We start from the raw sequence: 24,360 nt of genomic DNA on the forward strand, positions 1-24,360 counted from the left end.
AGAGTCTGAATAGTCTGCCTATGAATTAACTAAACAGAGTTTGACATACAAATTTTGCGTTCAAAACTTTTGACCATTTATCAAGTGCTTTTTCTCCTTTTTCTTATTGTAATTTTTATGTATTTTAGATACTGATTCTTTTCTGCTATGCTTTATTGTAACTATCTTCTCTCAGTCTTTTTCTTTATTTTTTTTTAAACTTTGTCTAAGATTCTTTATTCACTGGAGATTATACATTGAGATGCAATAAATTTTCAATAATTTTCTTTATAATTTGTGTTTTTGAGTCTTATTAAAAAACTTTCTTTAGTTTATGTTCTCTTATGCCTTACTCTAATTGTTTTCAAGTATTATTTTTCTGTGTTTAGGTCTTAATATATGTAGCATATCTTCTAACTTTTTTGTACTGACTACAGATTATTTTAATATGGTAAAAGAGCCAATAATATGTATACAAAGTTCATCATTCTTCTGCTGCTTAGATGTTATTATCAACCAATAACAATATGTTATCACATATTAAGATCATATGTACATCTTGGGGTCTGTTTTGAGCTTTCTATCATGATCTGTTGATCTCTTTCTTTTTCTGTGCCAACACTACATTGCTGTTTTTTTTTCTTTAAGAGCTTTTATTGAGATACACTGACATACAATAAACTGTATATATTTAAAGTGTACAATTTGATATTTTTTTCTTATTAGGAATGTATATATGGCAATCCCAATCTCCCCATTGTTTTTATTATAAATTTATAATGAGATAATATCTGGTAGAACAATTTATCCTACTTCACTCCAATCTACCCTACCCCTACCTTGTTCTTTTTTTCAGAATGTCTTCGCTGTTATTGGAATTATATACTCCCACTGAAATTTTATGATTAGTCTCAATTCACCAAAAATACTCATTGCAATTTTATTAATATTATACTATTATGTGGGATTATTTAGCACATTAAAATATTAGATTTTTTTTCCCCACTCATGAGCATGTTATTTCTTCTAATTTATTTATCTGGTGCTTTTACATTTTTCTATACAGATCTTATATTTAGGTTTACTCTTAATAGTAGCTTCAATTGCTTGTTTGAATGAGATATTTGTTTTACCTAATACTTTTCTAACTGATTATTTTTTAAGAATAGGAATGCTGCTATATTTTCCTACAGTTGTCTTTTTATTCAGCATGCTGGCTGATCTCCCTAACTAATTCTATCAGTTTGACTATAGATACTCAGACTTTCTCCTTGGACAATCATTTGTCTGGGAATAATATCAGTTTTGTCTCTTTCTCTCTGGCCCTTATAAGTACATTTCTTTTCTTCACTTATTTTGTTGGTTTGGGCATCTAGCGCCATTTTGAATAGTAGAGTGATCCCGACTTTGTACCTGACGCAAAATAATATGCTTCTAAAATTTTATCATATATATATATTATGGTTAATTTTTAAAATATTCCACATTTTCTCAAAAAAGTAAAGAAATTCAGAGTTTGTTTTAGTGCAGAATTTTGTGCACACACACACATATATTGGTACTCAATGCTGGGCACTTCCCTAAGCATCCTGGCACGCATTATTTAATTTTATCTTCACAACAAATTTACGGAGTAGGCACTATTTTGAAGCAGAAGAAACAAATGAACACCTGTGGTAAGATAGCTAGTAAATCAGTGAGCAAGAATTTGAGTCTAGTGAGATGTCTTACTCCTAATCTTCTGTTCTCAACCACCATGCAATAGTGCCTCTCCTAAATTCACAAATATTTACATCTGTTTTCGCTAAAGCTTGTTAATTGCGTCAACCTTACTATTTGGCTTTCTTGACTTATTTTTGCCTATATTATTTATCATTTTCTGACAGGAGTGTTAAATCTCTCACTATGATTGTGTGTGCGTGTCAATTTTGTCACATAAATCATTTTTTGCTTTATACAACTTGACACCTTATTTTGTAGTGTAGCATTCAGAATTGCTATATTTAGGTGGAGGGTTACACAATTTTATTGACATCTAGCTTTAAGAATTGCTCTTGAGAAATTGCATACCATTCTGATTCTTTACCTACTGTATGAAATATGATTTTTTCCTCTCTGGGAGCTTTTAGGATTATTTTGTTTTTCTCTGAAGTACTAAAATTTTAAGATGAAGTGCTTTGGCGTGTGTTTGTGTGTATTTTTTCCCCATACTATGCGTTTCTTTGTTTCCTCTGCGTTCTTTAATCTTCTGTTTCTTTTGGCCATTTAATTTATTGCAGGGATTTCCACAAATAACAAGTGATCTACGCTTCATTCCTAAATAAGGAGATATTGAAATGTTGAGTGTAAGCTGTGTATATGGAAGGATTTGTCAATTGGTGAAGTTCATTGGAGGGAAACTGAACACGGATCTAGAAGTTTCTTTTTGGGATACCTGAATATTAATATGTGTATGGTTTTTCTCTTGGATGATTTTATTTTGCCAAATTAGAATCCTTAAGCACCTTCCCTTAGGGTTTTGAAGCTACACTCTAGAACTCTAGGAAAAAAATAGGAGAGGAGGATAAGGGGTCCTACTTTTCAATATGCAGATCTTCCTTACATCCCAATAAATCCATCATAAGTTGAAACAACAAATTCATTCAATGACCTAATCTACAGAACATCCTATCTTAGCCTAGCCCAACTTACATGTGCTCAGAACATTTACATCACCCCACAATTGGGCAAAATTATCTAACGCAAAGCCTATTTTATAGTAAAGTGTTGAATGTCTCATGTAATGTACTGAATGCTGTGCTGAAAGTGAAAAACAGCATAATTATATGGGTACAGGATGGTTGTTAATTCTATTGGTCATTTACCCTCATGATTGCATGGCTGACTGGCAGCTGTGCTCCCTGCCTCTGCCCAGCATCAGGAGAGAGCATCCTAGAGCACATTGCTAACCTGGGAAAAGACTGACATTCAAAATTTTAAGTACGGTTTCTAATGAATGTGTATTGCTTTTGTACCATCTCTATAATTGTCTATATTTCAAGGACACTACACACCTGCCCTCACCTGTACCTGGCACCTGGGGGTCCACAGCCTAGATGTGTTCATCCTTTCCAGAGAATCATGTTTATACTTTGTTATGGTTGAAGGAATTGGGGGGGTGGGGATCTGGGATCTAGCCCCTTTTACAGTGCATCCCAGTCAATCCTGTTTTCGGATCCAATCTTCCCTCTGCTTTCAGAGATCCTTGGCATTTCTAATGCCCGAGTTTCCAGCATTCTGGGATGTGAATTAGTTGATTCTTCTGATTGTTCTTCTTTAGCACTTAGGTTCTTTATTTGCAGTCATCTTGTCATTATTCTTTTTGTACTTGAGGGTTAATACATTTTCAAAAAGTCAGTTTAGTTGACATGGGTAGAATGGAGATTTAGCTATATTTAGGATATCTAACCAGAAGTCTATTTGATACACTTTAAAATCTTCATTTTATTTTATTTTATTCTCCTATCCCATTTATGTTTTGTCAGCTGCTGTTTGTATTATTCATTTCTATCTCTCTGAATGTCTTTAACATACTTATTTCTAAGTGACTTTCATATTGCCACAAGAAGTGAACTGCCCTGTGTTTGGGCCAGTCGACTTTCTCTCGCGATACAGTTTGTGTCTGGGTTTTGCTTACTCTGTTGACTTCTCAGCCAATCCAATATGTATCCTGCTTTTTAATAAGCAGAGTTTTTTTTTTTTTTTTTTTTTTTTTTGCGGGGTGGGAGAGGGCAGTTAGTTTCAACGCTGTGTCTTTTTAATTATTCTTTCTTTTAAAGCCAGGTTTCACATTCGTTTCTTGGCTACAAGTTTTCTCCATGTCCAATTGTGTGGATGTGGGATTTTTTTTTAGGTGCAATAATCCATGGAGTTTATCTTTCTCCAATGTATAGATAATCCTAGTAATGAAACAAGCCCAGGCTTATTTAGTATTTGCATGGTTTGGTTTTTCAAACATTTTCTTAAGAGAGTTAGCGGTGCCCCAAGGACAGGAACAAGATGTGCTATCTCTTTATCCAGATTCTAACATAATAACTGGCATGTCCTAGTGGATTACAAATATTTGTTGGATAAATGCATGACAGGAAAGGTGGTAGAGGACTAGAGAATACCATTGCTTCAAAAGGGAAATGTTGGAGGGAGTGGCCAAAAGAGGAAACTCGATGATTGGGATCCCAGAGATAAATCCATCTGTCTACACACTGTTACTGGGCTGAAAAAAATTGATCAAAGAACAAAAGAAAATTAATTTTAAGATTTCCTATCTGAAAAGATTTTTACCAATATTACTGACACAACAAATGTTCTCATTCAGCAGAGGTAACGGATATTAATACACATGAGAAGATCTATATTATGCGCTACGGAGCATCAAGAAAAGAAGCCAAGGATACCCACACATGGCCTTCTCTATTAACTCATTCTAAAATGATGGAGAAAAAAATTTGATCACAATTTTCAGATCAACGTCCCACCAGTCCTCAAGGGAGCCTCCAATTTTATCCCATCTCCATTATGTTTCATGGAAAGGCACATGACTCCTTTGTCTCGCAATAAGAATCAGGCTTCTCAGATAGATGATGCAAGAGGCAATTATGTGCATACCAATTGCCTCCACGGCTTGGAAGAGAAGCCACTGGTATCTATACAAGCAATACTGCTTTTTAAAAAGTCTCTTACCCTGGACTGTATTTGATTGCATAAACCTTTCCCCCATTTCCAGTAGATTTTATACTTAAAAGGGAAGGGACAATTAAACAGGTAGATGCCAACTGGGGCAGCTTGAAGGATGCTTTTTGAGGAGCTGTGCGGTTGCAACTTAAGCATAATTTCCTTCTCTCCAATCTAGTGAAAGTGTGGTGAAAATAAATGAAGTGGCACACACGATGTTAAGTAGATTGGGTCCCTGATGCCTTTTCAAATATTTCTACCAGGTTTTCAGAGCAAAATCTGCTGCCAATCATGGTGATTCACTGGGGAGGAGCTCTAAGAGGGAAAATAAATCATATGCTAATTCTCTAAGTTGGAGGGAGGTGGGGGAAGAAATGCTTGGCAGGGAAGGTCAAGGAAATACATTATAAATAACTAAATTCCCTAAAAACTGAAATACATCTTTGAAAACTTCCAGACTAGCTTATCTATATAGATTTCCATTTTTTTCCCTGCTGAATACTACCATTTTTCTAACATCCTTATTGCCAATAGTAAATTAGGAAAACAGAAATTCTTCTCTGAAATGAAGTCAGCGTTCAGAGCAAAGAAACCCCAAAGCTGTTTGAAACTCGCTGGAGCTTTGGAAACACACAGCACTACTCAGGAAAGTACAGGTCATTGTTCCCATCTTGCACAGGCTCTGCAAGGGCTCCTGTCCCTCTAGCATCATAAATTATCTTTCCAGTAAGGGCACTAGCCATGGATTGCAAGTCCAGGACAAAGGGCTGGCCACAGACCCATTCTGAAATACGTTATGCTTGTTTCTGGAGCACAATCTCTGTTTTCTGTCAAGCCTCTGACATTCCTCTCTAGGTTCCAGAGTCTGTGCTTTGCTGTGTTTAACTGCTGGCCTGGTCCTCCTCCTCCTCTCCACCCCAATCCCAGCTCCCCAAACATGGGCTGCTGTGGGGCCAGTATGATGTTCACCGCAGTGTTAGGGTTGTACATTTCCAGCAATATGGTGTTATTTACATTCTTCTGCTTAAGACCTTATTTTCTATCTGGTTCCCAACCTCCCAATCAATCATTTAGCTCTGTGATCTTGCAGCAACTGTAACAATTCCATGAACACCATTTTCTCACCTGTGGAGAGAAAATGCAGATTGTAATAATTATAATAATTATAATTATTCTATGAGATACTAAACAGTTACCTGTCACAGGCTAACTCTATTTTACTTTCTTCCTCCCTCCCTCCCTTCCTTCCTTCCTTCTTTCCTTCCTTCCTTCCTTCCCCTTTCTTCCTTTCTTTCTTTCTTTCTTTCTTTCTTTCTTTCTTTCTTTCTTTCTTTCTTTCTCTCTCTCTCTCTCTCTCTCTCTCTCTCTCTCTCTCCCTTCCTTCCTTCCTTCCTTCCTTCCTTCCTTCCTCTCTTTCTTTCTTTCTTCCTTCCTTCCTCCCTCCCTTCCTTCTCTCTCTCCCCCTCCTTCCTTCGTTCTTCTCTTTTTCTTCACTGCCATCATCATCATTATTATTACAATGTTATTATCTTACCTTACCTTATCTATCTATCATCTATCTATCATCTATAAGTATATAATGGGGCACATGGTGTGATAATAGGTCAGATTTGAAATCAGGAATGCCTCGGAAATTTCTAGGGTGTATGGTTTTTGCAGTAATATGAACGATATTCATCAAATGAACCGTGAGTGTGTGTTTATAAGGTCTATAATTTTAATAATTTTAGTCACCAAATCCATTTATTTATTCCATCATTCAATCAGTATTTACTGAAAGCCATCTATCGTCAAGCCCTGAGTTAGATGATGGAGCCGCAGAGAATAGCCCACAGTCCTTTCCTTTAAAAAATATATGGTTCGAGAGAGGAAAAGATGGCGGTGAAGTAGAGAGACGTGGAGTGCATCCCTCCCCACAGATGCATTGGGAATGCACGGAAGGACGCAGTCATTCTCACAGAGAACCAGCTGAACACCAGCAGACGGCCTCGGACACCAGATGGGACTGTGGGGATCCCGACATAGCCGGTAGGGAGGCATCTACGAGGGCTCAAAGAGGGTGAAGCGGCGGAGCTGTGGCAGACGGGAGGGAGTGAGAAACATTCGGAGGGTCCGCAGCGCAGCTCAGCGTTCCCGGACCAAGACATCGATCCGCGGCTGAACGGAGGGTCCAGGAGCGGGAGTGTGGGAGCAGGAGAGCTGGTTCAGTGTGGGAAACACTGTTGCCGGTAGGGTGACGGACCGAGAGGACAGGAGGGAGGAGGCCCGCGGAGAGGAGTGCCCGTTCCTGAGAGCTGCCCGGCCATGATGGCGGCTGGAGGCTGCAGGCTCACTGGCGGCTGGGAGGAGCCACGCACATAGCCTCTCTCTCTCTTTCCGCGCCTCTGCAACAGGCAGTGGAGAGACGCCCTGCGGGCCACCTAAGGCGCTCAGGGATAACAAGTACCCTCAGGCACTCGGGTGGGGCTAGATTAAAACCCCTTGCAACGCCAGCAGCAGGGAGGCTGCCGAGAGAAAAAAAAGAAAAAAAGAAAAGAAAAAAACCCCCGAGAGAGGCCCAACTCTAAGACTTTCTGTTTACGCCTGAGCCACCGGCGCCCTCTGCAACAGGCACCTCCAAGCCTGACTGAGACATCAGTGCGCCACTGCTCACTCCCTCCCAGGAGAAGGAGCCACTGTTGTACCCTCTCCCTCCCCACACACCGACGCTTACAGACGAACAATAAAGGAACCTCTGCTGGTCACAGAATAACGCAAAAAAACCCAAGGACAAGCAACCCCAAAAGTTTGGACAACCATGAGGAAACAAAGAAACACCATGCAGGCAAAGGAGCAAGAAAAAAACCCACAAGACCAAATAAATGAGGAGGAAATAGGAAAAATGCCTGAAAAGGAATTTAGAGTAATGATAGTAAAAATGATACAAAATCTCGATAACAAAATAGAGAAAGTACAAGAAACAGTTCATAAGAACTCAGAAAAACAAACAGCAATGGATAACAAAATAACTGAAATTAAAAATACTCTAGATGCTATAACCAGCAGAATGACTGAGGCAGAAGAAGGAATAAGTGAGTTGGAAGATAGAATGGGGGAAATAACTGCCACAGAGCAGGAAAAAGAAAAAACAATAAAAAGATTAGAAGACAGTCTCAGAGACCTCACTGATAACATTAAGCGTACCAACATTCGAATTATAGGCATCCCAGAAGAAGAAGAAAACAAGAAAGGGTCTGAGAAAATATTTGAAGAGGTTATAGTGGAAAACTTCCCCAACATGGGAAAGGAAATAATTAACCAAGTCCAAGAAGCACAGAGAGTCCCATACAGAATAAACCCAAGGAGAAATACACCGAGACACATATTAATCAAACTAACGACAACTAAACACAAAGAAAAAATATTAAAAGCAGCAAGAGAAAAGCAACAAACAACATATAAGGGAAAACCCATCAGGATAACAGCTGACCTTTCCACAGAAACTCTGCAGGCCAGAAGGGAATGGCAGGATATCATGAAAGTCCTGAAAGAGAGAAACCTACAGCCAAGAATACTCTACCCAGCAAGAATCTCATTCAGATTTGAGGGAGAAATCAAAAGCTTTCCAGACAAGCAAAAGTTAAGAGAATTCAGCACCACCAAACCAGCCTTACAACAAGTGCTAAAGGAAATTCTCTAAGTAGGAAACACAAGAAAAGGAAAACACCTACAAATACAAACTCAAAACAATTAAGAAAATGGTAATTGGAACACACATGTCAATAATCACCTTAAATGTAAATGGATTAAATGCTCCAACCAAAAGACACAGACTGGCTGAATGGATACAAAAACAAGACCCTTCTATATGCTGCCTACAAGAAACCCACTTCAGACCAAGGGATACATATAGACTGAAAGTCAAGGGATGGAAAAAGATATTCCATGCAAATGGAAGTCAAAAGAAAGCTGGAGTAGCAATACTCATATCAGACAAATTAGACTTGAAAGTAAAGACTATTACAAGAGACAAGGAAGGACACTACATAATGATCAAGGGATCCATCCAAGAAGAACATATCACAATGGTAAATATCTATGCCCCCAAATAGGAGCACCTCAATACATAAGGCAAATGCTAACAGCTATAAAAGGGGACATCGACAGGAACACAATAATAGTGGGAGACTTGAACACCCCACTTACATCAATGGACAGATCATCCAAACAGAAAATAAATAAAGACACACAAGCTTTAAATGACACATTAGACCATCTCGACTTAATTGATATTTATAGGACATTCCATCCAAAAACAACAGAATACACGTTCTTCTCAAGTGCACACGGAACATTTTCCAGGATAGATCACATCTTGGGTCACAAATCAAACCTCAGCAAATTCAAGAAAATTGAAATCATATCAAGCATCTTCTCAGACCACAACGCCATGAGACTAGATATCAATTACAGGAAAAAAACAGCAAAAAATACAAACACATGGAGGCTAAACAATTCACTCTTAAACAACCAAGGAATCACTAAAGAAATCAAAGAGGAAATCAAAAAATATCTAGAAACAAATGACAACGAAAACACAACAACCCAAAACCTATGGGATGCAGCAAAAGCAGTTCTAAGGGGGAAGTTTATAGCAATACAGTCCTACCTTAAGAAACAAGAAAATGATCGAATAAACAACCTAACCTTACACCTAAAACAACTAGAGAAAGAAGAACAAAGAAACCCTAAAGTGAGCAGAAGAAAAGAAATCATAAAGATCAGAGCAGAAATAAATGAAAAAGAAAGGAAAGAAACCATAAGAAAAATAAATAAAACTAAAAGCTGGTTCTTTGAGAAAATTAACAAAATTGATAAACCATTAGCCAGACTCATCAAGAAAAAAAGGGAGAAGATGCAAATCAACAGAATTAGAAATGAAAAAGGAGAAGTCACAACGGACACCTCAGAAATACAAAAGATCATGAGAGACTACTACAAGCAACTATATGCCAATCAATTGGATAACCTGGAAGAAATGGATACATTCTTAGAAAAATACAATCTTCCAAGACTGAACCAGGAAGAAATAGAAACCATGAACAGACCAATCACAAGTACAGAAATTGAGGCAGTGATTAAAAATCTCCCAACACACAAAAGCCCAGGACCAGATGGGTTCACAGGTGAATTCTATCAAACATTTCGAGAAGAGTTAACACCTATCCTTCTCAAACTCTTCCAAAATATTGCAGAAGGTGGAGCACTCCCAAACTCATTCTACGAGGCTACCATCACCCTGATACCAAAACCAGGCAAAGATGTCACAAAAAAAGAAAACTATAGACCAATATCACTGATGAATATAGATGCAAAAATCCTCAACAAAATACTAGCTAACAGACTGCAACAGCGCATTAAAAAAATCATACACCATGATCAAGTGGGGTTTATCCCTGGGATGCAAGGATTCTTCAATATACGCAAATCAATCAATGTGATACATCATATCAACAAATTGAAGGATAAAAACCATATGATCATTTCAATAGATGCAGAAAAAGCTTTTGACAAAGTTCAACATCCATTTATGATCAAAGCTCTCCAGAAAATGGGCATAGAAGGAAATTACCTCAACATAATAAAAGCCATATATGCAAAACCAAAAGCCAACATTGTTCTCAATGGAGAAAAACTGGAAGAATTCCCCCTAAAAACAGGAACAAGACAAGGGTGTCCACTCTCACCACTATTATTCAACATAGTTTTGGAAGTTTTAGCCACAGCAATCAGAGAAGAAAAAGAAAGAAAAGGAATCCAAATTGGAAAAGAAGAAGTAAAATTGTCACTCTTTGCAGATGACATGATATATATAGAAAACCCTAAAGACTCTACCAGAAAACTGCTAGCACTAATTGATGAGTTTAGTAAAGTAGCAGGATACAAAATTAATGCACAGAAATCTCTTGCATTCCTATACACGAACAACGGAAGAGCAGAAAGAGAAATTAAGGAAACTCTCCCATTCACCATTGCAACAAAAAGAATCAAATACCTAGGAATAAACCTGCCTAAGGAGGCAAAAGATCTGTATGCAGAAAACTTTAAGACATTGATGAAAGAAATCAAAGACGACACAAACAGATGGAGGGACATACCATGTTCCTGGATTGGAAGAATCAACATCGTGAAAATGTCTGTACTACCCAAAGCAATTTACAGATTCAATGCAATCCCGATCAAATTACCAATGGCATTTTTCACAGAACTAGAGCAAGAAATCTTACGATTTGTATGGAAACGCAAAAGACCCCGAATAGCCAAAGCAATCTTGAGAAGGAAAAATGGAGTTGGTGGAATCAGGCTTCCTGACTTCAAACTATACTACAAGGCCATAGTGATCAAGACAGTATGGTACTGGCACAAAAATAGAAAGGAAGATCAATGGAATAGAATAGAGAACTCAGAAGTAAGCCCAAACACATATGGGCACCTTATCTTTGACAAAGGAGGCACGAGTATACAATGGAAAAAAGACAGCCTCTTCCATAAGTGGTGCTGGGAGAACTGGGCAGCAACATGCAAAAGAATGAAATTAGAACACTTCCTAACACCATACACAAAAGTAAACTCCAAATGGATTAAAGACCTACATGTAAGGCCAGACACTATCAAACTCCTAGAGGAAAACATAGGCAGAACACTATATGACATCCATCAAAGCGCCATCCTTTTTGACCCACCTCCTAGAATCATGGAAATAAAATCAAGAATAAACGAATGGGACCTCATGAAACTTAAAAGCTTTTGCACAGCAAAAGAAACCATAAACAAGACTAAAAGGCAACCCTCAGAGTGGGAAAAAATAATTGCCTATGAAACAACGGACAAAGGATTAACCTCCAAAATATACAAGCAGCTCATGAAGCGTAATACCAAAAAAGCAAATAACCCAATCCACAAATGGGCAGAAGACCTAAATAGACATTTCTCCAAAGAAGACATACAGATGGCCAACAAACACATGAAAAGATGCTCCACATCACTAATCATCAGAGAAATGCAAGTCAAAGCCACAATGAGGTATCACCTCACACCAGTCAGAATGGCCATCATCACAAAGTCTGGAAACAACAAATGTTGGAGAGGGTGTGGAGAAAAAGGAACTCTCCTGCACTGTTGGTGGGACTGTAAATTGGTACAGCCACTATGGAAAACAATTTGGAGGTTCCTTAAAAAACTACAAATAGAACTACCATATGATCCAGTAATCCCACTCCTGGGCATATACCCAAAGAAAACCATAATCCCAAAAGAAACTTGTACCATAATGTTTATTGCAGCACTCTTTACAATAGCCAGGACATGGAAGCAACCTAAATGCCCATCAACAAATGAATGGATACAGAAGATGTGGCATATATATACCATGGAATATTACTCAGCTATAAAAAGGGATGAGATGGAGCTATATGTAATGAGGTGGATAGAACTACAGTCTGTCATACAGAGTGAAGTAAGTCAGAAAGAGAAGGACAAATATTGTATGCTAACTCACATATACGGAATCTAAAAATGGTACTGATGAACTCAGTGACAAGAACAAGGATGCAGATACAGAGAATGGACTGGAGAACTCGAGGTATGGGAGGGGGCGGGGGGTGAAGGGGAACCTGAGACGAAGCGAGAGAGTAACACAGACATATATATACTACCAACTGTAAAATAGTCAGTGGGAAGTTGTTGTATAACAAAGGGAGTCCAACTCGAGGATGGAAGATGCCTTTGAGGACTGGGGCGGAGAGGGTGGGGGGGGCTTGGGGGGGGCGTCAAGGAAGGGAGGGAAGATGGGGATATGTGTATAAAAACGGATGATTGAACCTGGTGTACCCCCAAAATAAATAAAAAAATAAATAAATTAAAAAAAAAAAATGTATGGTTCCAACATGAAGTCAACAATTCAACAAACAATTTCAATACGAGTCCAATAGTGAACGAACTTGCTAGCCTGTTAAAATCGTTCCTTGCAGAATCTTGACCCCGGTGACTGCACAACTCATCCTTGAGGGGATATTCTTATAAAGTGGCTCAGCCTCCCCAGAACGATGTTAGCCAAACATCTCTTGCTGCATTCTAAGGCTAATAGCAGTAGCCACACACACATCTGTCAGGAATATAATCTAGTAATCACTGGAGCTCACTCAACATTCCTCAAAGGCTCATTTAAGAGTACGGTTTAAAGAGCACATAGCAAAAAAATAAAATAAATAAATACAAAAAATAAAAAAAAAAAACACATTTGCTTATGACATCTAACAGTTTTCTAGAACATATTCTTGATTTGAGCCCTGATAGAGAGAATGAGGAATGTGGACTCCATCACTGTGGTTATTCACTGGCTCCAACCCCCTAATATTGGTGCTTTGTCTGCTCTCATTGGCTGACAGTGAGGGTTGTGATAATGATAAAATCCTAGAAAACTGTTATTTGGTCAATTAAAATAGATTGGTGTTGCACCCTGGACTACTACCTCTTGCTACAATGTTATCTTCTTCACCACTGCCTCAATGCCCATCAGCATACAGATATCCATTTGTGAAAAAAAAAAATATCCTCCCTTGATCATTTACCACTCTCCAGCCACTTGACTGTTTCTCTGCTTGTCAATCAGAGGCAGCCATCTAGAAACAGTCTCTGTCCTCACCCCCAGTCACATCTCCATAGGTCTGGCTGGTTTTAAGTCCCACCGCTAAATGAAAACATGTGCTTTGAATCATCGCTTAAGTCCACTTATGCTATGGTTACCAATTTTCTCTTTGATGCCAACCATCAAACTCTTTTCTGTTTTCACCTTACTTTACCTCCAGTGGCAGACAACACAATCACCTGTTCTATTCTTTTTGAAACACTGTCTACCCTCTGTGCTTGGCCTTCTGACAGCACTCTCTTCTTTTCCCTCCCTGGTTGGTTTTGTTTGTTGGTGTCTGCATCTCTATATGAGCTCAAATACTGATTTTTGAAGTCTTGGTCCTTGGTCTCTTCCATTGCTATACTTTTCTTTAGGTGATGTCCTCCTATTCCCATGGATTTAAGTACTATAGTTAGTGGTTTTTAAAAATATCTGAAGGCATGTCTGCAATTCAGAATTCTCTCTGAACTGTAGATACTTACCTAACTGCCTTGCACATATCCACCTTAAAATGTTTCTCAAATATCTCCGACTTAACCAAAATTAGCAGAACTCTTTATTTCCCCTTTGTCAGAAAAAATATTTTAACATCCTGTCTTCCCTGTCTTGGCAAATGACTCACCACTTACCCTGTTACCAAAGCCAGAAACACAGTAGTTACTCTGATCCCTCCCTTCTTCTCCCTCTTATTCTTGCTTTATCAGGCACATCTTATTGATTCTACCTCCAGAATATATAGCACATCTGTCTCCTCATTTTAGTCTCCCATGTCACCAGGATGGTCTGGCCTCATCAACTCCCATTTGGAATTCTACAACTGGACTCTCTGCTTCCACTCCGCCCATTTCTAACACATTCTCCATAAAACAGAAGTGATCTTCATTGAAGAGAATTGAATCCCTTTACTCACATACTCTAATGGATTCCTGTTCTTATGGAATAACATCTAAATTCTTTACTAAGGTCTATAAGGCCATGAATAATTTATCTTCAGCCTTTACTTGACCTACTCTGGTCTTTGAATTTCTCTGGCTAACCCAGTGCTTTCCTAACCTTGAGCTTTTGCAGAAGTTCCAACCCATGCTTGAAATATTCTTACTCTGACACTTTGTGTCTTTTATGTGTTAACTGGAACATCACCTCTTTATAAAGAGATTCCATCACCGTTCACCTAAAGGATGCCGCATTCTTCCCTATTCCACCCACTACTGGTGTCTGCATGAGAGTTCTCTTTGACATTTAATGTATTCTTTTCATCTGTGAAGTCAATGCTTTCTTCCACGCTGGGAAATTATCTTCTACTGTTCCTGTGATCATTTCCTTTTTCACACCTTTCTGGTCCTTTCTGAAATTTTATTAGACAGGTATATTTCCTATATCCATCTTCCATATCTTTTAACTTTTTTCATGCTAACGCTTGATGTTTCTTTGTTTTATTTTTAATCTGTTGTGAAGGATTTCCTGGACTTTATATTTGAAATTACTGATTTGGTTTTCAGAAATTTCTATTCTATTATTTTGCTATTCTGTTACTTTTTGTAAATTATATGTATATATTTTTGTCAGTCATGCCTTTTTTTTTTTATCTTTATTGGAGTTAATTGCTTTACAGTATTGTGTCAGTTTCTGCTGTACTACAAAAAGAGCCGCTTGTATACGTGTCCCTACATCCCCTCCTCCCTAGCCTCCCTCCCAACCTCCCCATCACACCCCTTTAAGTCTTCACAAAGCATCAAGCTTGTCTCCCTGTGCTCTGTAGTAGCTTCCCACTAGCCATCTATTTTACATTTGGTAGTGTGTATATGTCGATACTACTCTCTCACTTTGTCCCAGCTTCCCCTGCCCCCCGTGTCCTCAGTTTTGTTCTCTATGTCTGCATCTCCATTCCTACCCTGCCACTAGGTTCATGTTCTCTAAATAGCATTTCTTTATTTTTTATTCTACTTTCATGACACTGTTCTTGTTTTATGAAAGCCTCTTAAACTTTTCTCTGAATACTGATTACATTTTTGTTTAGTTAATATTATGTTTAATGTTTAGTTCTTTTCCACTTTTTCTCTTACGACTGTTATTCTTTTTTATTCACCTAAAACCTTTTCTTGCAAACCCCTGGTTTTCCTCAATCAAATGCTCTGTGACTTTTGACTGTCTGAATATATTAAGAATTAGTTTGATTAGTGCACTAGAAGGAATGCTCCTCACCTCCCCCAATCATATGGGTCTATCTCCAAAATGGGACTCTCTCCTGAACAGAAGAAATAACAGTGAGCTTTTATAGAGTTCAACTGCACCTGTCAGAGAGGCAAGCTTCCCTATTTTGTGAATGGGCAGGGAGTAAACAGGTAACTCAACGGCAAAAAATTGCCTAAGAGAATTGACTCTCTGGTGGGAACATTAAATGTATATCTCTCCTGGGTGTCCAGATTTTGTTTTAACTTCATCTGGATCCCCTTTCAAGGTCTTAAGTTATTTCAAGTTCTTCTCTGTTTCTCCTTCAGGCCTCAACACTTATACTAAGATTCCTCTCTAACATGATATTTCTAGTTGTTTGGAAGGAGTTCATAAGATTCTACCTAGTGAGCACATACTGCAGTCAGCAGCTCTACATATGTCAATGATGGAAAGGAGTTGTCTTACTCAGTTCATTTTGAAACAGACTTTTAACTTTGAACTTGAATGATTGCCCCCAGTCCACATCTACTCTGTGTGTGTGTTAACCCCAGTTTAGTGTCCCTCAGACCCCTGTTGAGAAGAGTATCTCTTCTTTCCGTTGCAGCTTTTTCTTGTGGGCATACAAGCTGCTGATTTCTCTGCCTTGGTTGTATTTTCCTTCAACCTTTCCTACTTTCTACCATGAAGACATAGCTCAAAATTTCTAATCCATTAATGGCACCCATTTAAACTTGGGCTCACATTTTAACTATATATTTTAAAGTATTCTTACTATTATTTATATTGGAATTTGGGAAGAATGGGAAATAAATACATGAGCTCAGTTCTACCACCACTTATTGGAAATTTCTCTCCTGCTGCAGCTCCATCTCCTTCAGCCTGTCTTTCTGCCCTTGGGATCCAGGACATCGGTTTCACAAGCCTAATTTGCCATTGTGGCACAGTGTGAGATATAAATAAGTTAAATGAAATACATATGAGAAGTGTCAACAGAATCAGGTATGAAAGCTTTCTGGGAAAGGGGGTTCATGTGACCAGCTGGAGCCACAGATGTTCACAGAGGAGCCAGCCCCATAGTCTTAACAAAGGGGCTAGCTTGAGGTAACTTTTGAAAAGAAAGAAGGCACTCACTCACAAGGGAGATGATTCAAGACTGAGAGGACAGGGTGTATCAAGGCCTAAGGTAGGAAAATACAACAGAAGGTGATATCCATGAACAGTTCTGTATGGCTGGAGCGGAAGGAGTGTACGAGGATGAACCAAGATGCAAAATCAGGAGCCAGATCCTGAAAGGCTTTGTCTATTGTTGCTAAGCAGTTTGGAATTTAGCCCAAAGGCAGCGGTGACTCACTGAAGGGTTTTAAACAGGAGGATAATATGATTAATAAAGGCTAATATTTCATAAGGATGTGCCAGGCAGTGTTCTAAATGGTTCACTGGATTAAGTCATTTAATCCTCATGACAGTCCGATGAGGTGCATGCTATTAACATCCTATTTTCCAGGGAAGGAACTGACTCTGAAACATAAGTTCCTCGAGGACAGGTTATCCATCTGTTTACAGATGGATCCTGAGGTTCTAGCACTGGGACTGGTTGATGAATGAATGAGCTAGTGAATGAAGGAGGCACAAAGGTTATACTCAGGAAAGAGCAGAGCCAGAATTAGAAAAGGGGTGGCCTGACCCCACAGCCATTACATCTAACCACCATCATAATTTCTACATTACAAAGAAAAAAAGATAATTTGGGTGGAAGGAAAAGATACTGGAATCTGATCGATCTGACAGGAGATTAACAATAGAATTGAAAGCATTATAGTGTTACTCAAAGTATAATTGTTGAATGTTAATTTGAGGAAAATCATTGTGAAAAAAAAAGCAAATACTAGTTATATACTTATTTATTGTTTTGATTTGCTACTATCTTTTTCCAGTGGAATCCACTCTTCATGAGGATGAAGATTTTGTCTGCTTTGTATATTGTTGTATTTCCAGCACCCCAAAGAGTTTCATGCACAGAATAGTTGATAAATAAATCTTTGTGCAGTGAATGTATGCATGAAAGGCTACCTAAGTTTGAAAATACTGCACACTGGGTCTGCCTTTTGGTGGCCCATGACCCACATTAGCATATTAATGGTAATAAAGAAACATGCTTCTTTTTTTTAACCTAATATGCCCAGATTTCATTTACCCTCACACTCTTTTATTCTTAGAATTAGTGTTTTTTCTTTCTTTTTTTTTTTTTTAGAACCAGTATACTGGAATTAGAAAGACTCTGGGGGAGCTTCTCTAAGTGAAGGTTCTGCTCAATCTTTTGATATAGCATTAAGTTGTTTTGTATCCTGCACCATATCTATATGGTACCCATTGTTCATAAAACAAAGAAACCATCTTAGACAATGACATAACAACCCAAGTAAAGTAAGCACAGTTCATTTGGGTTAAGTCAAGTGAGCAACACTGTCTGATACCTCTTCATGGGTTCTATAAGGATTCAGTTTTCAAGGGCACCCAGTAGAATGTGAAAAAAAAAAAAAAAGAGGCGGACACCCACAATATTAGCATGAGCTTGCATGGTGATATGCATTAACGTAGCGGTACCTGTGATGCTGCTGGGACTGCTTGCTTCACGCATCCCTTGCCTTTCCCCTGCTTTGCCTGGAAGCATGGGTGTTTGGAGGGGTGTGACTCTGCAGGCTTTTTCTCCTAGATCCCCCTATCATCTGGCTTCCAGAAGGATTCAGCCAATGGCAGGCACTGACAAGAGGAGGGTGGAAGATATCAGGACATTTTTCTCCCTTTTTTACTGTCTTAGGTGGCTTGATGTTCCCCCCATTGCTCCCTTTACTGCTGTACAAGACTGTGGTACCCATTTCTTTAGGATGACATCAGGGCCAGGGATACAGGAACACCGCATTCTCTCTTCAACCCTCCTGCCTCAGAATGGTAGTGACTTGATGTCGCTAATTCCCAGTTGCCTCATTGCTCACTGTTTGGCTTCTGAGCTCCTTCATTGCCTCTGAAACCAATGTTCTACATTAAATTCCCTCTGCTTTGAATACTTAGGGTCGTTTTTGTTTTCTAAGTCATGCTCTAAATGATCCGGTCAACAACAAAGAAAGGAAAGAGTGCTGTTGGGGTCACCTTTCTAATCTGTGAAACAAATGGTTTAGTTGTAAGATGAACTTTCATCTTTGAAATTCGAAGGTTCCATAAATGGCATTTCTTAAAGGGTGGTCTGAGGATCACCTGTGTCAGAATTTCCTGAGAAGCTGGCTATAGGTGCATATTCCTGAACTCATCTAGATGTGGCTGGAGAATCTGAAATTCCAATCAACCCTCTATGAAGTTCTTATAAAAAAATAAAGCTTGAGATCAAAACGTCTACCATCTTGGATCTTCTTGGGAATGTTTTGCTTGTATCAAAGGATTCTGAAAGATTTTCATTTACTCTTTTTCAGGAGATGCCATCTGTCAAATCAAGGATTTTAGATGAATTTGGTTCATTTTTCAAATGTCATATTCTAGGTACCTTCCAGAAGTAAACTAAATCTTAAGCAGGGGTAAATATGTTTCACACACTTTTAAGGAATTTTGCCATCCACAAAATAGGAATATGTAAAATATAACTATGTGCAGACTAAAATTTTATGACTTTTTTGCCAGAATAGTGATTGCCAAATCTAATTTTATCATGCCCCAGGGAAAGTTAACTTATGCAAGGGATAGCAAGTATTTTGAATAGATTCCCAATAAAAAAAAGTTTTTAAACATTGTTTAAAATATGCACCATCCAACACTTTCAAGAGAAACTAAACAGAGAGTTTGCTTCAATGCTAAAATGTGGTAATAACCTGTTCTTAGCTTAGGTTCTCCTAAAAAACAAGGCTTGATCAAGCACTTGGGTGCAGGTTGTTTGTTTGGGGAAGTGAACTCAAAGAGGAGGAAGTGGGAATTGGGCAGAGAAAAGCCAATTCAAAAGGGTGCTATCAGCTGATTGTGACTAAGGAGAGCAGGGGCTGGATCCTAGCGGGACATTTTGATAAGACAAATAGAAGAAATGTATTTCAAAATTTCTCTCCAGTTGGACAGAAGGGGGAATGTTTAACCACCAGTCCTTGTCTTTCCTTGGTCCAAGGGTTCCCTGATTGCCTGTTGCCACCTCGTACTTCCAGGCATACGCATAGGTCAGAATGGCTGGATGGGTCTCTGTACCCACTCCATGCAGCGGTGGCCAAGTAAACCTGGGGCAAGCTGCCCAGAGTTTACACCTGCACAGAGCTGTTGCTACAGGTATGGCCTCTGTAAAAAGGTGGACAAAATATGACATACGGCTCGAGAGGGACTCCTTCTTTTTTAGATACTTAATAATCAGAAATGATTCCCCAGGCAAAGGAGTGTGGTTTTTTTCAGACACGTGAATTATAAATATTTTCTCTCCAGAGATGGCCTTTGTATTTTTAGTCTGGATTATGTTTATGTCCCATCTCTTCTCCTCCTGGCCTGATGGGAAACATTTGTCCCTTTGTAGTTCACATGCAAAACTTGGAAAGCACCCATGAAATAAAAGCAGGTTAAAATAAATTCCCCATGAGCTATGTCTTGAAATTGTTTATTTGGGAACTGGAGAGAGTCTTGTTGGACACTAAGCAGATTATGAAGTTGCCACCAAGAGGACTTCTAAGCGTAGGTTGCCTTTAAATCATTTTGATAGTAACGTAAGCTGTGGCGTGCTGGAACCGTTTGACAAAGTGCAAGACTTGTCCCCTCCCGCTTATTTAGAATAAGCACAATGAGTCATTTTTTTTTTTTTTCTTCTTCTCTGGATGGGCTCAAAGTCTTCCATACCCCTTTCTACCCCAGCGTTCCGTCTGTGTTTCTCACTGCGCCTCACCATACTCCCTCCTTATTTTCTGTATTTTTTGTTAAACCGGAAAGGAAGGAAAGAACATTCTCTACTTTTCTGTTATTTCTGCTGGTGTAGATTTCTTTGTACGTACCTATATCTGACTCTGCATTCTTCTAGAAACTGTTTAGGCTGCCAGTGCTGGCTTATAGTCTGGCTCTTGTACGTTGGTATGAATATAGACCCCGGAATTTGTCCATCGTGGGTTTGAATCTTGACTCCATCACTTGTAAACTGTGTGAGTTTGAAATGTCCCTTAACTTATTTGAACCTTCTTTCCCCTCCTGTGAAATGGGGCTAATACTATCTCTCTTATAAAAGTGCTGTGAAACCTAAATGAGGTAATAGATGGAATGGGTTCAACACAGGGTCTGACACATAAGAAATATTTCTGATAAGTGGTAACTGTCATTATTATTTAGTGCCATCCATAATTGTGCTTTTCATCTGCAAACGTAGATGTTAGCTATGAGTTTAGCAGTAAGTGTATGGACAGGATCTCCTGGTAACAAGAACCTGGAAATCAATCTTGTCTACCAGCTTTAAACTCTTTGGCCCAGACTGTTAATAAACTAAATGAGTGGAAAAACGCACATGGAAACAGGACGGAACACGGCGTGTTTACCAACAAAACTGGCCGGAGGAAACTGTTCTTAGAAGAAGCCTCAAAGCCAAACCTTTCGATTTCTGATCCAACTGTAACGGAGAGCTCACCTACCTTGGAGGAGAACTTCAAGTGTGAATAACATTTTATTGAAACTCTCAGAGTCAGAAATGGCAATAGGTTTTGTTGGCGTATCTGCCACAATGAAAAAAGAATGCAAGCTTCCAGTGAGGAAACAATGAGGAAATTGTTATCGGCCCTGTTTTGCGCTCTTCAGTCCCACCCAAAGTGCTGTCAATACCACACTGTACAACAACATTGTACTCCAGTTGGTGGTTCATATGGGCAATGTGAAAGCGGAAACAAGAAAACGAAGCTGTGTTCCGAGATCTAAACTATGGAATACACTGGAGTGTATGTATGAGCCACATACGTGAGGAAGCCAGAAACTTTTGTACCAAAATGGGGAGGAAGAGCTGGGAACTTCTCAAACACTTATCAATGTATCTTGGTTGTGGCATCAGGAAGACAGGACTTGACTATGATAGGAGTGGGTTGAGGAGGAACCTAATCAACGGCCTTTGATTCTATTTGGAGAGACTATGAGATTAAAAAATGATGGTCAGCTTGAAACATGAGAAAAGGCAAGTCAGGGAGCCAGAATTTCACAGGGTTTCTCTAGAGACTGCCTAGGAGAGAAAGCCATTGGGTATGATCAGCAAGAGTCTTGCTAAACCATAAAGATGTTTTCTTCTGAGGAGGGATGCTGACCTGATTTCATGGGTATATGACACATCACAGAACTCTCAGCACAGTTTTTAAAATGAGCAGTTGAGAGTTGCTTGCTAGCAGAGTTAAGTTGGAGATCAGATCATCCCAAAGTAGGAAATGAAGTCTTGAAGTTATTTCTGTTTTGTGTAGCAATCGTATCAGAGCATGAACCATCTGAGTTACTAAAATCAAAATATTGGTGTACATGCTGTTCTGTCTGTTTGGAATGCACATCAGCAGATCTGCTCAAGGTGGACCCATCTTATCCTTTTTATTAACACAGGAAGCATTTCCTAACCAGGCACTTTAAAGTCACGTCACCTCCTTGACACAGCCAGCCATGCTCCTATCCCATGTACTCTGGTTGAATGAAAATTGCCCAGTGTGAATTTCTTTGTAGCAATTTCATTATCTGATATGACCTTATTATTTATTTAGTTTTGCTTGTGTATTATATGTCTCTGAACAAAAATGTAGAGTCTGGGAAAATGAAGGCTCTGCCTATCTTGTTTAAAGTAAAGTCCCCAGTAGTCAAAATAGTGACTGATGCATGCTAGATGACCAATCATAAATATGTGTTGAATAAATGAATCAGTGAATGAAAAAAATTGAGCTAGATTTGTGGTTGCATTTTTCTACTCTTAATATAGGCACATTAGTTTTAGCAAATCATCATCTTTAATATTCAGGTATTATTTTTAGTTTCCTAAATATTTTTTGTGTATTAATTGTAAATCTATCTGGTTTTTGTCATTTTATTTTGTTTTACTTATCACAATATATTATCTTAAAAATAACTTACATCAGCCCTGAGAATACCTATCAATGCTTGTCTTTCTCTTAAAGGGTGTCTACACATTACTCAAGCTAATGTACTCTTTGACAGAAACATCATTTTATATATTACATATATTCCAGAAGGCTACAATGTAAGATGGGTAAAAGAATGGAACGAATTTGATAAAGTTTCAGCAATCAGGAAGTGCTAGGTGATTTGGGGGCTGAGGGTGGGGACTGGTTTCTCCACCAGTGTTGTCCTGTACCTTATTAACCTGGATGATTTGAAGAAGAGCTTGGAGCTGCTCGGGGTCTAAATACGAACCTCCTCCATCTGTGAAGCAGACAGCCAATCCTTCATTCACAAAACATGTATCAAATATCTGCTGTGTACCAGGTACTGCTAAAGAAAAAAAATGGAATAGAACTCAATTTTCTGCCTCAGGAATATGCAATTTATTGTTTGAAGTTTTAATCTCTGATCATGGACTAACACTGCATTTTAGAGACTCTTGCCTCCCTGGTTTTCCTTCAGGACTTGCTGCTCAAATGACTCCATTCTCCCTGTGATCCTATTCTTCATGTTCTGTCCCACACTTTGCTGATAAGCAGCTTATACCTGATGAGGAATCTACCTGATCCTGTACCCATCACTTCTCCACCAGGCTCCCTTTTACTTCAGTTCATTAGTCTCAATCTGCAGTCACTTTCCTCTATTATCTCCAACCCCACTGAATTAATTTGGCTTGCCACCTGGCAACTCAACCATTATACTGCTTAAGACTATCTTCCTGGACTCCTGTAATGGCTGCTTCCTTGAAGGCGCTGTCACGTGGAACCTCTTAGCCTCAGCATCCGGAGCTCCTGGAAGGCAGTCGGATAGAATTAAACAAATACCCCTTTCTTTGAAACCTTTAGCCTTCAAGAACCGGCCATCTCAAGATCTCAACATCATGATCTCAGTTTCAACACAATTGTTCCTGGCCCTCTTTTCATTGCTTTTGGTGCTGCCTGTTGTTGAAGCATTAGAAGTCGGAGATGCAGTCGCTCTCTTGTTAGGTGTGGTTCTCAGCATTACAGGCATTTGTGCTTGTTTGGGAGTATATGCATGAAAGAGAAATGGACAGATGTGACTTTGAAAGGCCTCCTGAATCAAACCTTGTCCTGAAAACATTTGTGCTATTGAGGTTCAGTACTGAGCTTTGGTGTCTGAAAGTTCCCAAGAAACAGTAAATTGGGTAGTTTCATAGTCTTGGTTATTTCCCTGTAAATAGGGACAAATTGATATACTATGTTAAATGGAAAACAAAATGTTTTCTTCACAACAAATAATGCACTGAAAAATGCTGCCTGTAATTTGCATTTGCTAGTTAGAAAGAAGGTCAAAGAAGTGAGATGGCTGAAATTTGCATAAGTAATATTTCCTAGTTTCAGAATTCTCAATAGGAAGATGGAAACTCTTGTCCAGGATCCTAGGAAATTGCCACTGTTCCGTTATAATCACTGCCTCCTGCATCATTGAGGAGTCTTTTTGTAATATTTTTATTGAATTTTTGTTTTGTTGTCTCCCAAGTTAATATTGCACCTAGATAGTAAGTACAATCGGTCAAAAATTAAAACTTCTCTCTTTGTGGGGGAAAAAGTTTAGAAAATGTATTCAATGTATCTGACATTGAAATGGAGAAAAGATTTAATGTTAAAAAAATTACTTGATATTGACATTGAAATGGAGAAGAGAATTAATGTTTAACAACAACAACAACAAAATCT

The 24,360-nt window shown here is 38.7% G+C and overlaps 1 protein-coding gene across 1 annotated transcript; it reads left to right on the forward strand.

Annotated features, from left to right (window-relative positions):
- Positions 1-23,543: 23,543 nt before the first annotated feature.
- LOC130843921 (small integral membrane protein 30-like) lies at positions 23,544-23,702 on the forward strand. The gene has a single exon (XM_057719854.1). It carries the CDS (start codon positions 23,544-23,546, stop codon positions 23,700-23,702), a length of 159 nt encoding a protein of 52 aa, XP_057575837.1.
- The last annotated feature ends 658 nt before the right edge of the window (positions 23,703-24,360 follow it).

This window comes from Hippopotamus amphibius, chromosome 2, assembly GCF_030028045.1.
Source record: "Hippopotamus amphibius kiboko isolate mHipAmp2 chromosome 2, mHipAmp2.hap2, whole genome shotgun sequence".
Lineage (NCBI taxonomy): Eukaryota > Metazoa > Chordata > Mammalia > Artiodactyla > Hippopotamidae > Hippopotamus > Hippopotamus amphibius.